Genomic DNA, 16,363 nt, shown 5'->3' with positions numbered 1-16,363 from the left:
GTTGACTCAAAAATAAGTCCTTCGTGAATGGGATGACTTCAAACACCAAGGAACTATGAGAGATCTCCAAGATCTTTATGGGAAAATTTATTGGCTAAACATTGAATGAACTCGTTTAAAAGAGTTGTGTCGAGGCTTGTGAGAACAATGTCATCAACATAGACAATGAGATATATGGGTGCACCTCAAGTGAGATTAATAAATAATGATAAATCCGACAATGATCTCTTGAATCAATAACTTTGTAAAAAAGTAGCATGTTCATTGCACACGCCTTGAGAGCTTGTTTTAGCTCTTAGATAGCTTTGTTGAGTTTACACATGCGTGAAGGAAATCTTAGATAGCTTTGTTGAGTCAATAAAAAGGAATTCTGGAGTCAATAAAGTCCGGAGGTTGTGACATATATACATGCTCGTGTAAAGTGCCATTAAGAAAAACATTGTTGATGCATGTCGAGTTGACGAAAGGATTAATTTTGAGTAACGCCAATAATGTACCTATGGTTCTAGGTTTAACCACGAGACAAAAAAATTCGTATGGGATCAACTGTTGAAACCCTTTTCCAACCATGCTAGCATGGTAGCTTTCAAGAATTTTTTTTTGAAATAGTAATATTTTTTAATATGTTTATAAAACTAGAAATTTGGAAAAAATCTTTACAAAACTAGTAAAACCGGAATTTCAAACTCCGGTTTGGGCCAAACCGGTGTTCCAAAGTCCGGTTTCTATCTACTTTGCCCACATGGCAGAGTGACATGGCAAACCGGACTTTGAAACACCGGTTTGCCACGTGGAATTTTTTTTTTTTTTTTTTTGTTTTTTTAAGGATTTTGGGATGAGCTCGTTTATTTGTTTAGAAAATAATTTTAATTGTTTTAAAAGTTATATATATATATATATATATATATATATATATATATATATATATATATATATATATATATATATATATATATATATAGTTAAATAATGCGTAGATGACATGATGACTTCTCATACTACATTAAAAGAAGTTTCAAATTAGCTTATTAATAATTGATATTCGTCCCCTAAATCTAGCAAAAATAATTAAAACTTTTTTCTAAAAAAATAAATGAGCTCATCCCAGAATTCCTAAAAAAAAAAAAAAAAAAAAAAAACCACGTGGCAAACCGGTGTTTCAAAGTCCGGTTTGCCATGTCACTCTGCCATGTGGTCAAAGTAGATAGAAACCGGACTTTGGAACACCGATTTGGCCAAACCGGAGTTTGAAACTCCGGTTTTACTAGTTTTGTAAAGTTTTTTTCAAAATTTCTAGTTTTGTAAACATATTAAAAAATATTACTATTTCAAAAAAAAATTCTAGCTTTCAATGGGCAACTTCAAGTTCACCCTTTTGCAACTCATCAAATAATGTTAACTTTAAGTGATTATGATAACTTTATGTGAAAATTACATAAAATAGAATTTTAGGACTTGGAGAATAAGTCATACTCTGTAATATATAAGGTTCATTTTAGCGGAAAAGTTACAGAAGAATTTTCATCTTATATTAAGAAATTTTGTTAAAATAGTTTCAACGTTCTATTTTTCATATCCTTTTTTATTTTCCTCTTGGCTACATAGGTGAAGTTGAATTTTTTAATTGAATGCGAAAATGATAACATGACTATAATTTTGGAGAAGACGATCGAGTAATGTGTATAATTCATAAATAATTAACAAATAATAAAATTTACAAATTAAATTAGAGATCAATTATCAAGATAATCAATCATAATTTATATTAAATATTAATATTAGTTTCCCTCTTTTTTATCTCTCTTTTTACTTGTGTGCTGATTATGGGCTTAGCATCGACCATTTCATAACTTTTAGTCGATTAAATTTCTAAGTTATGATGCTAGATTGAATCTGTTACATTTATTATTTGATAACTATAAGTAAGTAAATTATGGTCCATGTTTATATAAATTATTATTATTAGGTTGATGGTAGCTTCGCTATTTCGTAACGCTAATAGTGACATTTCATCTCTCATTAGAAAACTTAGAAAGTTGACAACTGAACTAATGAGTTGTTGGCCATGCGTTACATACCAACATTATCATTGTTGCATATTTACTGTTATACCCCTGTACATGTTTATTACTCCGTATTTCGAACAGCTTTGGTGCGTCTAACGAATTCTTAATTTTTCCAAATATTACAAATCACAAATATAACTAATCAATAAATACATTAAAAAATTAAATATTGGATTGAACTAGTTTACGAACCCTCGCTTCGCGCCGGGGTTCGGTTTTCAATGTATTTTATTGCGTTTAGTTTGTAAAATTATTTCGTGGCTAACGACGATGTCGTTGAAGCGCAACTCGAGTCGAACTAAAAGGTATAATCCGTGAAAGATTTAAATGTTATTTTAAATTAACAATATATGTGCATCTTCGCGTTTCGCTATGGAGTTGTCGACTTTTAAAAATTTAACGCAAAATCAACGTGTATGAAAAGTACCTCAAATATTTAGCGTTTTTTAAAAAGCATCCGTTTTGCGTATAGTTAGTGACATTGTGTTCCTAAAATTATTTCGAGTTTAACGATGGTGTCGGAAAAATTTAACTCGTTACGAGCGAGAAGATATGATCCGTTGAATATTTGGGTAGAGTTTAGTTAAGATTTTTTATGAAAATGATTATTTGACACTTTACCCCCTGTTTGAGGAGCCGCTATTAATTTTAGAACAAAGTTTGGGTTTTTTTTTTGGAAAAAGGAAAAAAAAAAGGTGAAAACACCAAAAAAAAAAAAAAGTGAAAAGCCGAAAGTGCCACTGATTACTATTCACGGTTTTTGCCTATTAAATAGTATATAAATTACTAAAAATAAAATAAAATTCAAATGCTAATATTTAAAAAAATTGACTAATTAAAAAATTAAATTAAATACAACTTAATACTATAACATAAACGACAATAGGGAAAAAAAAAAAAAAAAAAAAAAAAAAAAAAAAAAAACAAAGCCCCCATTTAGAAACACTTTACTAAGGAGTAATATTATCTACATCCGAATCGAATTACAGTACGTGCGCGATCAGTCCACAATAACAACGGTGTCTTCAGTTCAGTTTCATTGGGTTTGGTTTCGGGATCCAACGGGGAGAACATCGAATGAATTAGGTGAAGTTGAAAATCTGGTGCGGTCATTTTCTTTCGATTTTAATGCTCATGAATTTTGGAGGTGGGTGCTTGCAAACAATGGTCTATTTACGATTAAAAGGTTGTCTTCGTTACTTGATGTGCAAATTCTTGGCAACACAAATCACTCCTTACAAAAAACATTAAGAAATAACCGTGTACCAAAAAAGGTTGAAATATTTGTGAGGAGAGCCTTGAAGAAGCGCATTCCGGTTCGGATCGAACTCATAAAAGATGCATTGATCTTTATACTGTCCGGTGCCCGCTATGCGATGATGATCTCGAATTGATTGATCATACGTTAATAAAATGTAAGCAATCTTTGGATGTGTGGAACGAGTATTCAAGTGGTGGAATTTTGGTGTTTGTTCTCAAACAAATTTTTCCGACTTCCTCCATGGTAATTCGCCGCATGCCATGTCCTCTCTCGGCTTAAAAATTTGGCAAGCCGTCGAATGGGTATGTCCTTATTACTTATGGAGGAATCGAAATATGATGGTGTTTCAAAATAAAGGTTGGAGTGTTCCGGTTTTACTTAATGAAATTCAAGTGAAGTCGTATGAATGGATTTCGGATAGGATCAAGGACAAAAGCATCGATTGGATTAGTTGGCTCACAAACCCTTCTTTGTATTTAAATTTGTAAATTTCGTGTGGGTTGCAGCCTTTGCACCCTTGTTGTAGTTTGTGATGTTTTTGGCTGGGCCTTTCTTATGTACGGTCGTAGCCTTTTGTAAGACATTGATAGTTTTATATAAAATTCCTTGCTTTTCAAAAAAAAAAAAAGTTACATATATTGATATTAATATAATAAATGGTCTGAAAAAATAATCTAAGTTATCTAATTTGATAATAAAGTTAACGCCCAATTTGCTAATGCCCAAAAAGAATTACGATTTTTTATTTGGTACAGAAAAGAACTACGATTTCAAAAAGTGTGAAATGGGGGTAACATCGTCAGATATCATAACGATCGTTAGTAAAAAACACACGATTGGTCCCTGAAGTTTGTTAAAAAATTGCACCAACATCCTCTCTATTATCTTCGTCATCTTCTTCATACCTTGTTTTAACATGTGATAAAGTTTTAAAAAAAACTCATAATATAAACGAATACTAAACCTAATCCTTCATACTAAACTTGATCTCAGCTACTCTTGCCCTCTTTGAAGAACGTTGAACCCTCGAATTTTGGCCCCCCTCTTCAACACTTTGTACCTTTAAAATCAACAAAAAAAAAAAAATTTACTAATTTTTGTCATATTGAAACACAATCAGTGGACCAAAGTCTAAAACTAATTAAACTACACTTAACAACTTAATAATGCATAATACCTCAAAATTATTCCCTAAATTTCATCAACAACAATGTCAATTGTAGTTGAAAACTTAACAACTGTACTTGATTAACTTCTGACAAATAAAACGAGCTCAAATCAGAAAATTGGATGTTCGGATCAGTAAACTCGGATGAATAATCACCACAACCGGAACTCCGCCTCGATTTGAGAAATCAACGGAACTCCGCCATTGCTTTCACCGGAACTCGACACGATCTGAATATTCACCACAACCGGAACTCGCCACTGCGTTCGAACCTTCGATTCCGATTTAACAATTTCAGACCACCACAAACTTTGATTTTGATTTTAAAAGGTTTAGATCCGATTTCGATTTTTCAGTGTGTGACGCCCCGTACAAAACCATCGTGTACGGTTCATCAACAACAGGACCATTACAAGGTCAAACACTATATGCTGTTTGAAAACCTAGTTTTACATTCATAAAAGATAACGTTTTACAAAAGATAACGTGCTTCCTATGAATAGAAGCATTAACATAAGTAAGTGACACAAAGGTCGTTACAAAGCCATTGTTTGAAAATAACGTAAGTTGCAAATGCACAATAAAAGTTTCATGATTGAGACATCTCTAAGTAATGCAGCGGAAATCTAACACAGCAGGTCCATAACAGCAAGTCTATAACACCAAGACAGCAAGTCTAACAGCGGAAGCAACAACGTCTAAGCACCTGAGAAATACACGCTTAAAAAGTCAACACGAATGTTGGTGAGCTATAGTTTGTTTGTAATCAGTAACGTAATGTAGACCACGAGATTTCAGTGCTTCAAACAGCGTTTCAAAACAGTAAGATAAAGTATATGCTTAACCATGGGCACCCGGTAACTAACTTAACGTAATAATAATACCCCCTAAAAGTACACTTGGAGAGTGCGTATGTCCTTGAAGTATTAAACACCCGTTAAATGCTAGCGCGACTAGCCCGAGTGGGGATGTCAAACCCTATGGATCCATATCTAATATTCGCGTTCACCGGTTCAAATATCAATAATTAAACGTTACCGTGCTAAGGGGAAAGTTTATGCCGTTATATAACCCACACATATGTAAAGTTTAAGTACTCGTGTCAAGTAAGTAAAACATAAAAAACGCATGTATTTTCAGTCCCAAGAATAGTATAAGTAAAAAGGGAAGCTATAACTCACAGTGAATAAGCAGTAAAAGTCGATATGAAACGTATGCAGGTAGTAAGTCGGTCCGAAAGGTCGTCAACCTAAGTCAAAGGTCACTAGGTCAGTACGTCATCTCAAAAGTTTAAAAGTGAATAAATTAAGTTTAAGTGTCATCATCAACATCATCATTATCATCATCATTCATCAACACTAAGGTAAGTTTAGCAAGAATAGAGATCGAAATAAAAGGCTGACTTCGGACAGCTGTTACGACCTCTATAAAAATCGAAAAGACGCGTAGTTAGTGGTCATGGCTCCATATGTGAGTCCTATAACAGCTGACCAATTTTCAGAACCTAACTCGTCTTCGTTTGACCGTGGCGACGGTTTAAGTGCTAGTAGGTCAGAAATTTCAGCACAACGTTACAAAGGCGTAGTGACTTTCGGAAGGCTATAAATCCTAAACCGTATATCGGATTAAGTCGACACCTAAACGAAAAGTCATCTACTCGAAACGAACTATCTGACAATCAATTTTCTAGAAGCCCATAAGTCTGATCAGACCCCGAAAATCAGCAAACAAATGCTCCGGTGAGGTTCTTGGTGCTTGATGCTCATCACGGTTCTCATCCTTGATGCTTGTAAGCTTCAAGCAGAGGCGGATCTAGAGTGTAAGGAGGGGGGGCGCCCGCCCCCGGTGGATTTCGAAATTTTAGTGTAAAAATTTTGGATTTTTCGACTTTACCCCCGGTGAATTTTTTTTTTTGCCCCAAAAGCTTTATATTTTGCCCCAAAACCTTCAAATTTTGTTCAAAATTCTCCAAATTTTGACCCAAAACCTTCAAATTTTACCCACAAATGTTCAAATTTTGCCTAAAAACTTCAATTTTTTGCCCCAAAACCTCCATATTTTACTCAAAAAAATTGCTATGGTTTTAAAAAAAATTTCGCCCCCGGTGGGAAAAAATTCTGGATCCGCCACTGGCTTCAAGTGTACAACTCGTTGATGTTTTAGCATCACTTTGACCAAGGTTCAACCATCAATAAACAACTAAGAGTAAAATCTATCATCCTACAAGTTTTGACCATCAAGATTTTTCTTTATTGCATAGATCCAATAAATCTTCAACCTTTGTCCATTTTACACAAGTTTATGCATCTCCATCATATATGATGATGAAGACTTGATCTTTATCATCACAACAAACACAAAAAGGTTCCAAGTAAGTGAGATCTACAATAATAACTTAGATCTCAAGTATTAAAAAAACTCTAAGCTAGAAAGCTTGGATCTTTACAAGATTAATGAGACCATAAGCTAGAAAGCTAAAATCTTTAACAAAATAATGAAAGTAATGAGACCATAAGCTAAAAAGCTAAGATCTTTAACATATTAATGAAACCCTGAGCTAGAAAGCTTGGATCTTTAGTGTTCTTGAAGATCTTGAAGCATAAAGCTTGGATCTTTAAGATACATGAAGATCATAAACACAAGTTTTGATCTTTATAATAAAATAAAGAAATCACAAGCTAGATCTAACAAGTAAATGAAGATTCCAAGCTAGAAAGCTTGAATCTTTCATGTTCTTGAAGGATTCAAACCCAAGTTTGAATCTACAAGATATAACAAGATCAAAAGCTAAAAGCTAGATCCATTAAATGATGATGATGATGTCGACTTTATGAAGAAGAAAAGAAGAATAAGAAAAATTTAAAACTTACACTTTTTAGAGTGAGAAAGACTAGAGAGAGAATTAGAGAGTAAGTGTGTGTAATTTGTAAATGAAATCAAGTGTGAAATGAATGGGATAAGCTTGGTATTTATAGGAAGTGAGGGTATGGGGAGGGTATCAAAACTGTAGGTACGGAGGGGGACAAGTGGGGGACAACTTTTGCTTTTTGGTTAATGGTTGTCTAAAGTTGGTGCTTATGTTAGGATCCCATGCAACATTAAGGATAATGCTTAACAAAAATGCTAGTATGTTCCCTCTAATAAATGGGCATTTGTCTTTCATTATTATGGATCACTAACTTATTATAATTGGGCTAATTAAATAGTCCAATAGCTAGTGTAGGGTGGGCTAAAGTCCAACAAGGTAGAAAGTCCAACAAGACTAACTAGTGTGCTCTAGTAAATTACTAAGCGTAATTAAGCATCCAAAAACTCAAGTAATTGCTATTATAAAATAACAATTAGTGTTTCGTAGTCATAATATTCCGAGTATGACCAAAGTTAAACGTGTACCGAAATACATAGCTCGTTTCAAACGTCAAGTGACACCAACGGTCGTAAAAGCTTTCGGGGATCAAGTTAAGTGATTACACACTTAATAGCACGTTGTAAGATATTAACCAAAGTAATTAATCATTAAATAAGATCCCAGAGCATAAACTAGCTCAGTACGCACATATACGCAGTTTCGTGAAAGCACAAAGCACAAAAGCAAGTCGAAAAAGCCGGGTCGTTACACAGTGAAACAAGTGGCGGCGGTGGTGGTTTCGACGGGATTAGTGGCGGTGGTGGTGGTCGGAACCTTGCCCCGATTATTTGCAAGAAGAAGATGAAGATTGGGATTGAAGCTGATGATGAAGATGATAAAGAGGATGTTTGGTGCAACTTATTAACCAACTTCAGGGACCAACCATGTATTTTTTACTGACGAACGTTAATAAATTTGACGATGGTACCCCAAATTTAACACGTTTTCAATTCATAGTCCTTTCTGTGCCAAATTAAAAATTGTAATCCTTATCGGGCATTAGCAAATTGGGCATTATCTTTATTGTCAAATTATTAGATAATTTATGTTACCTTTTCGGGTCATTTGCCCTATTAATACTCCTATTGATTACCTCCAAAGCATTGTTTACTCTGTATTATTTTTAGCTACAACTACAATAATACCGTAAAAGGTTTCTAAATCATATGTTATTATCTTAAATTATTATTGGTGCTAATTAAAATAAATAGAAGTTCATGTTTATTTGAAGAAGCCAAACGTGATGGGCACTTTTGGAATCTCACTAACACGTACGTTTAGGAACCATGGCCAATTCGCCATAAAAACCAACTTTACATATATTTCGTGCAAGTCAGCAAATCAAGAATATTGTTCATTGTGGTTCTCAAAAATTTGACACTTGGAGACCTTCAACTACTACATATTTTTCTTTGATTAAAATTCAATTCTAACCTCTTCCCATTCCCGTTTATATCAAGTCCAGTAAACAAAAAAATTAGTACTTAGGATCAGATTCACCAATTTTGGAGTCTTGTTTCCCCCATTCAATTTCAAGAAAAATGTGGAAGGTAACACCTTCTAAATCTTTAGTCATTAGGATCAATCTTGTTTTCCTATCTTGTTTTCTTATTATTTATGCCACCCTCCTTCTTTGGCCATCAACCTCGGCGTATCAAGAAAACGCAACGGCTTATGTTCGTTGCTCACTCCGTGATTGCCATCACAAGGTAAGGTGAGCTGGCACCCTACTTGCCTAAAAAACTTGCATTACTGAATGCAAGTTTTTCGGGCAATTTGTATTCATATATATTGTTTTTGTACATTTTTTTTTTTTATCATTGTGGCACCTTTTTGTTTGTTAATTAGGTGGAAACCGGATACAAGATGAAAGCGGTGTTGTTAGAAGATGAAATAAAGTCAAGTAGTAATCATTCAAAGAAAAATAGTGTTGTAAGGAAAATGGTGAAAAGAGAAAGGCCAAGTTTCTTGAATGCAAGTGGTTTTATGGGGAGAGGAATGAGAATGGGAATGGTGAATATGGAAGGTGAGGATTTAAGCGATTGGAACGTTTTAGGAAAGACGATTCCTATAGCGTTTGAAAAGGTATCCGATTACTTTGAATGGAAAGATTTGTTTCCGGAGTGGATAGATGAAGAAGAAGAGATGCATGGAACAATGTGTCCCGAAATTCCTATGCCGGTTTACAAGAAATACGGGTACATGGACATGATAGTTGTCAAGGTACCGTGTAAGTATCCGAATGAAGGGTGGGCTAGAGATGTTTTTCGGCTACAATTGCATCTTATAGCGGCGAATTTGGTGGTGAGGAGAGGGAGGAAGAGTTGGAATATGAAGCCAAAAGTGGTTGTTTTGAGCAAATGTAGGCCAATGTTGGAGATTTTTAGGTGTGATGATATGTTGGTGCATGATGGTAATTGGTGGTATTATGAACCTGATATTAAGAGATTGGAACAGAAGGTTGAGTTGCCTGTTGGTACTTGCAAGTTGGCTTTGCCTCTATGGGAAAAAGGTATAATTTTTACTATTTTTTGTTTAAATTAACTTAAATTGTTCATATAACAGCCTAAGATAATTCTTGTCACAACTTTAACTCTTAGAAGACTAATACAACAAGTCAACAACTAATTAAAGGTTTTATCACTATCATGTTGGTTGTAATCGGTTCTTAGTTGATAAAGGAAATCATCATCTAAAAAATAAAAAATATAGAAGGATATGGTATAGTAGGTGATTGGGGGTGGGAAGCACATCATTGTTTGAACTTTAAAGTAGTTGAGACTTCATGCAAAGGACATTGTTTGGTATACATCCAAGTCTTAGTGAAAAGTTAGCTTTTCACCTACAAGATTATAAAGGTGCAAAACTTTTTTTTTTTTTTTTTTTTTTTTTTTTTTTTTTTTAAAGATGAAAAAAGCTCTATAACACTCTTATGTGAAATCGTGAAGTCCTTCATTTCATTCTGAGTTTTTTCATCGGAAAGTAAAAGAAACGGATTAATTTAGAAAATATAGTCATTCTTGAGTATTTATTAAAAGCGGAAGAAAAAGGAAAGTCGAATATTAGGAATGAGAGTGTAAAAGTTTTTTTGTTAACAACAATTTTCGACTATATTTGAATGAATTTCAAGAGAAATCTACCTACTTATCTTAATATCATATTAGAAATTAGAATACGGAGTATCATCCACTATACTATTAACATATTATGACATTATTATCCGTTATACGTAATAAGAAAGGGCAAATGGCAATTAGCCCGAAAAGATAACCTATAATATTAAATTTGATAATAAGGGTAATATGACTTTTTCAAATGCCCGAAAAGGATTACGTGTTTCAATTTTTGCCAAAAAGGATTATGATTTGAAAAAGCATTTGAGGTAATATCGTCAAATTTATTAACGATCGTTAGTCAAATTTCATTAAATGCTCACATGTGTTTGACATGTGAGGGACAAAATCACACAGATGGTCTCTAAAACCTTATAAAAGAATATTGTGTAAATACCAAACAATGTAAAATACAGAATTTAATGATAATTATAAGTTATTTATCATATGGAAACAATTACGCACATATACATAAATCTTACGTTATCTTCAACAGGAATCGATGAAGTATACGATGTAACAAAAATTACAAAAGTCAACTCAAAGTCAAAATCAACAAAACGAGAAGCTTACGCCACAGTTCTCCACTCGTCAGAATCATATGTTTGTGGGGCAATCATGTTAGCTCAATCAATACTAAAAACCGGAACAAATCGCGACTTAATTCTCCTCATCGACACTTCAATCTCAATCGCTAAACGCGAAGCTTTAACAGCCGCTGGTTGGACCATACAAATCATCGAACGTATTCGCAACCCACGAGCTGAAACTGGCACTTACAACGAGTTCAATTATAGCAAGTTCCGATTATGGCAACTCAGTGACTACGATAAAATCATCTTCATAGACGCTGACATCATCGTTCTTCGTAATCTCGATCTCATCTTCTCATTCCCACAAATGTCAGCAGTTGGAAACGATAATTCGATCTTCAATTCGGGGATTATGGTAATCGAACCATCGAATTGTATGTTCATGCATTTCATGCAACAAACGAACGAGATTATATCGTATAATGGGGGTGATCAAGGGTTTTTAAATGAGGTATTTGTGTATTGGCATAGATTACCAAGAAGGGTTAACTTCTTGAAGAATTTTTGGTCGAATACGACGGTTGAATCGAGTATGAAGAATCAATTATTTGGTGCCGATCCACCGAAACTTTATTCGATACATTACTTGGGACTCAAGCCATGGTTATGTTATAGAGATTATGATTGTAATTGGGATATTGATGATCAAAGAGTTTATGCAAGTGATGTTGCGCATCGAACGTGGTGGAAACTTCACGATACGATCGATGAAGGATTGAAGAATCATTGTAATTTAAGTAAAAAACGAAAGATCGAGCTAAAATGGGATCGAATGCAAGCTAAAAAAATTGGGTTTGGTGATGAACATTGGAGGATTAATGTTACCGATCCAAGACGACGAGGTTGATGTAATTAAACCGATATATATGATCGATTACATGTTTTGAATATTGGTTGATTTTGATCGATTTTGTTAAACATTTTTTATTGTTCATGTTGTTGTAGTGAATTATTGATGTACATAGGAAATATGTATATGTATCTGTATGTACGGATATAATATATGGTTACGAGTTGGGTTATAGTTAATTATTGATTTAATAAAGATAATTAATTAATAATAAATAATTCTTTTACGGTAATTGATTTGATTTTAATTGATGGATTTACATTTTCGCGATAGCGAAACTGTGACGCCCCGCACAAAACCATCATGTACGGATCATCAACAACAGGATCATCACAAGGTCAAACACTATATGCTGTTTGAAAACCGATTTGCATTCATTAAAAAGATAACGTTTTACAAAGATAACATGTCATAAGACTTATTACAAACCATTGTTCCAAAATAACATAAGTTTACGAATGCAAAACATAATTTTCATAATTTGAGACATCTCTAGTAATGCAGCGGATAACTAGTACAGTAGGTCCATAACAGCAATTCAATAACAGCATGACAGCAAGTGTAACAGCAGAAGCAATAAACCTCTAGGCACCTGAGAAATACACGCTTAAAAAGTCAACACGAATGTTGGTGAGCTATAGTTTAAGTTGTAATAGTAACGTAAGATAGGCCACGAGATTTCAGTGCTGCAACAGCATAACAAAACAGTATGACAAGTATATGCATAACCGTGGGCACCCGGTAACTAGACTTAACGTTTATAACCCCTGAAAGTACACTTGGCGAGTGCGTATGTTCACGAAGTATTAAACACCCGTTAAATGCTAGAGCGACTAGCCCGAGTGGGGATGTCAAACCCTATGGATCCATATATAAGATTCGCGTTCACCGGTTCAAAAACCAATGACTAAACGTTACCGTGCTGTGATGACCCGAAATTTTTTGACTTATTTAAACCAATTCTCTATACGATTTATTATTTTAACACGCTAAACAAAGTCTGTTAGATTGAGTCTCAAAATTTTAGAACTGTTTCATATATACAATTACCTTTGATTACTCTCGACGATTCATGAACAATTATATGTATGTATATATATATATGTACAAGTAAAAACGACTTTCCTACAGTAAAACCCTATTTGCTACAGTAAAAATTACTTTGCTACAGTAAAACACAATTTGCTACAGTAAAACACTATTTGCTACAGTAAAACCGTATTTTGCTACAGTGCTATTTGTATTAATGCAACGCACAAAAGTCATCGCATACGCCTCACGACAACTAAAAATTCATGAAAAGAACTATACGACGCACGATTTGGAACTTGGAGCAGTAGTTTTTGCACTCAAAATATGGAGACACTATCTATATGGCACCAAGTGTACAGTGTACACCGACCATAAGAGTCTTCAGCATATTTTTGATCAAAAACAACTCAATATGAGGCAACGTCGCTGGGTAGAGTTGTTAAACGATTACGATTGTGAAATCCGTTACCACCCCGGAAAGGCTAATGTTGTAGCTGATGCCCTAAGTCGAAAAGAAAGAGTAAAACCTCTTAGGGTCCGAGCTTTGAATATTACAATTCGTACTGATCTCACAAAGCAAATTCAAGCAGCACAGTTAGAGGCTTTAAAAGAAGAAAATGAAAAAGGCGAAATGAGCAGAGGGTTAGAAAAACAGCTTGAAGTAAAAGCCGATGGAACCCTGTATTTTGCTGATAGGATATGGGTACCAAAACATGGTAATCTAAGGCAACTAGTACTAGATGAAGCACACAAAACGAGGTACTCAATTCACCCAGGAAACGGGAAAATGTACCACGATCTCAAGAAGTTTTATTGGTGGCCTAATATGAAGACAGAAATTGCTACTTATGTAAGCAAATGTTTGACGTGTGCAAAGGTCAAAGCTGAGCACCAAAAGCCGTCAGGATTACTGCAACAACCAGAAATTCCGCAGTGGAAATGGGAAAGAATAACTATGGATTTCATTACGAAATTGCCAAGGACTGCAAGTAGTCATGATACTATTTGGGTGATAGTTGATCGTCTAACTAAATCAGCTCACTTTCTACCAATAAAGGAGACAGACAGTATGGAGAAATTAGCACGCCTATATTTGAAGGAAGTAGTTTCCAGGCATGGTGTACCCATCTCTATCATATCTGATCGCGACACCCAATTCACATCACGTTTCTGGCAGTCATTACAAAAAGCATTGGAAACTCGATTAGATATGAGCACCGCTTATCACCCACAGACAGATGGTCAAAGTGAAAGAACAATACAAACATTGGAAGACATGTTACGGGCATGCGTGATTGACTTTGGAACCAGTTGGGATCGACACTTACCGTTGGCAGAATTTTCATACAATAACAGCTATCATACGAGCATCAACGCAGCGCCATTTGAAGCACTTTACGGTAGAAAGTGCAGATCTCCTATATGTTGGAGTGAAGTAGGAGAAAGACAACTTACTGGACCAGAAATTATTCACGAAACCACCGAAAAGATCATTCAAATACAACAGCGATTGAAAACGGCCATGAGTCGCCAAAAGAGTTATGCTGATGTAAGAAGAAAACCGCTAGAATTTCAAGTGGGCGACAAAGTCATGTTGAAAGTGTCACCCTGGAAAGGCGTTGTACGATTCGGTAAACGAGAAAAGCTAAGTCCTAGGTACGTAGGACCCTTTGAAATCACCGAAAGAATTGGAACAGTTGCTTATCGATTAAAGCTACCGCAAGAACTTAGTAGTGTTCACAACACATTTCACGTGTCAAATTTGAAGAAATGTTTAGCTGAAGAGGATGTCGTAATTCCTCTTGACGAAATACGAATCAATGATAAACTCCATTTTATCGAAGAACCTGTTGAAATCATGGACCGTGAGGTCAAACAATTAAAACAAATTAAAATACCGATAGTTAGGGTTCGTTGGAACGCAAGACGAGGACCCGAGTTTACTTGGGAACGTGAAGATCAGATGAAGCAAAAGTATCCACATTTGTTCACTGATATCGCTCATGAAACAGGTACTACTCAAAATTTCGGGACGAAATTTTCTTTAACGGGGAGGTACTGTGATGACCCGAAAATTTTTGACTTATTTAAACCAATTCTCTATACGATTTATTATTTTAACACGCTAAACAAAGTCTGTTAGATTGAGTCTCAAAATTTTAGAACTGTTTCATATATACAATTACCTTTGATTACTCTCGACGATTCATGAACAATTATATGTATCCTACATTAAAACCCTATTTGCTACAGTAAAAATTACTTTGCTACAGTAAAACACAATTTCTACAGTAAAACACTATTTGCTACAGTAAAACCGTATTTTGCTACAGTGCTACAGTGAAAACACTATTTGCTACAGTGAAACACTATTTGATACAGTAAAACACTATTTGCTACAGTAAAAACACTATTTGCTACAGTAAACAGTATTTGCTACAGTAAACACTGCTTGCTACAGTAAACACTATTTGCTACAGTAAACACTATTTGATGTCGACGAACTAGCAAACAAAAACAGAAAAGGCGGCCATGCGGTCGCATGGCAAAAACACTGAAAACTCATGCGATCGCATGAGCTACAGTAAATCGAAAAGTACTATAAAAGTTCAGTTTTGCTCGACGATTTTTTTTCATTCTTATTCTGTACTTAAAATTTATATTTATAATTTTAATTATAATTTTAAGTTTAATAATAATAAAGTATATTCGAGGGTATTTTTAATTCGGGTTTCAAACCGTTTTAAAATAAGGAAATATTGGGTATTGTTCGGGGTATTGTTCTTGAATCCAAGGCCAACCATACATTCGTCTACCATCATCACGTCTACGCAATTTGCCTACAATATTGAGTCTCAATATTGAATCGTGAGTTATAGTCTCCCTTTTTAAATACTTTAAATATTTTTGGGCTGAGAATACATGCAATTTATTTTAAACGCAATAAGACACAAGTACATACTAAATTCTACACTGAGTTAAACCGAAAATCCCTTAGCTTTGGTAACTAGTAGCTGCCAGTACATAGGATATGGACTGGTAGACGCGAATAATTGTATATGGATTCATAGGGCTTGACATCCCCGTCCGAGCTAGAGCGCTAGCCTTTTAACAGACGTATGTTATTTGAGTTTAAGACACGTTGGTTTGCGTGTATTAAAACGAATGTGGTAATTATCACTATAGTGTTAAGTTTAGTTACCAGGGTGCTCTGTTACGTAGAATCTATTGATAAACTTTTGATGAAATCTTGTGGTCTATCTTTATACATGTTTATGACTCGAGCAATTAAACCTATAACTCACCAACATTCGTGTTGACTTTTTAGCATGTTTTATTCTCAGGTCCTTAGAATGCTTCCGCTGTGATGTG

General features: G+C 34.6%; 1 protein-coding gene across 1 annotated transcript; it reads left to right on the top strand.

Moving 5' to 3' along the window:
- Window positions 1-8,944: 8,944 nt before the first annotated feature.
- LOC139850340 (UDP-glucuronate:xylan alpha-glucuronosyltransferase 2) lies at window positions 8,945-12,107 on the top strand. Its single transcript, XM_071839922.1, has 3 exons — window positions 8,945-9,112; window positions 9,252-9,915; window positions 11,013-12,107. Exons 1-3 carry the CDS (start codon window positions 8,945-8,947, stop codon window positions 11,954-11,956), a joined length of 1,776 nt encoding a protein of 591 aa, XP_071696023.1. The 3' UTR covers window positions 11,957-12,107.
- Window positions 12,108-16,363: the final 4,256 nt, after the last annotated feature.

This window comes from Rutidosis leptorrhynchoides, chromosome 5 (assembly GCF_046630445.1).
Source record: "Rutidosis leptorrhynchoides isolate AG116_Rl617_1_P2 chromosome 5, CSIRO_AGI_Rlap_v1, whole genome shotgun sequence".
Lineage (NCBI taxonomy): Eukaryota > Viridiplantae > Streptophyta > Magnoliopsida > Asterales > Asteraceae > Rutidosis > Rutidosis leptorrhynchoides.
Note: the sequence above shows the minus strand (reverse complement) of the source record. Positions and strands in the feature narration are given on the sequence as shown.

Excerpts from the sequence above, each read along its gene's own strand:
- LOC139850340 (XM_071839922.1), top strand. The coding sequence starts at position 8,945 with ATGTGGAAGGTAACACCTTCTAAATCTTTAGTCATTAGGATCAATCTT. Across the intron at positions 9,113-9,251 it reads TCCGTGATTGCCATCACAAG|GTGGAAACCGGATACAAGAT; the intron begins GTAAGGTGAGCT and ends TTTGTTAATTAG. Across the intron at positions 9,916-11,012 it reads TTTGCCTCTATGGGAAAAAG|GAATCGATGAAGTATACGAT; the intron begins GTATAATTTTTA and ends TATCTTCAACAG.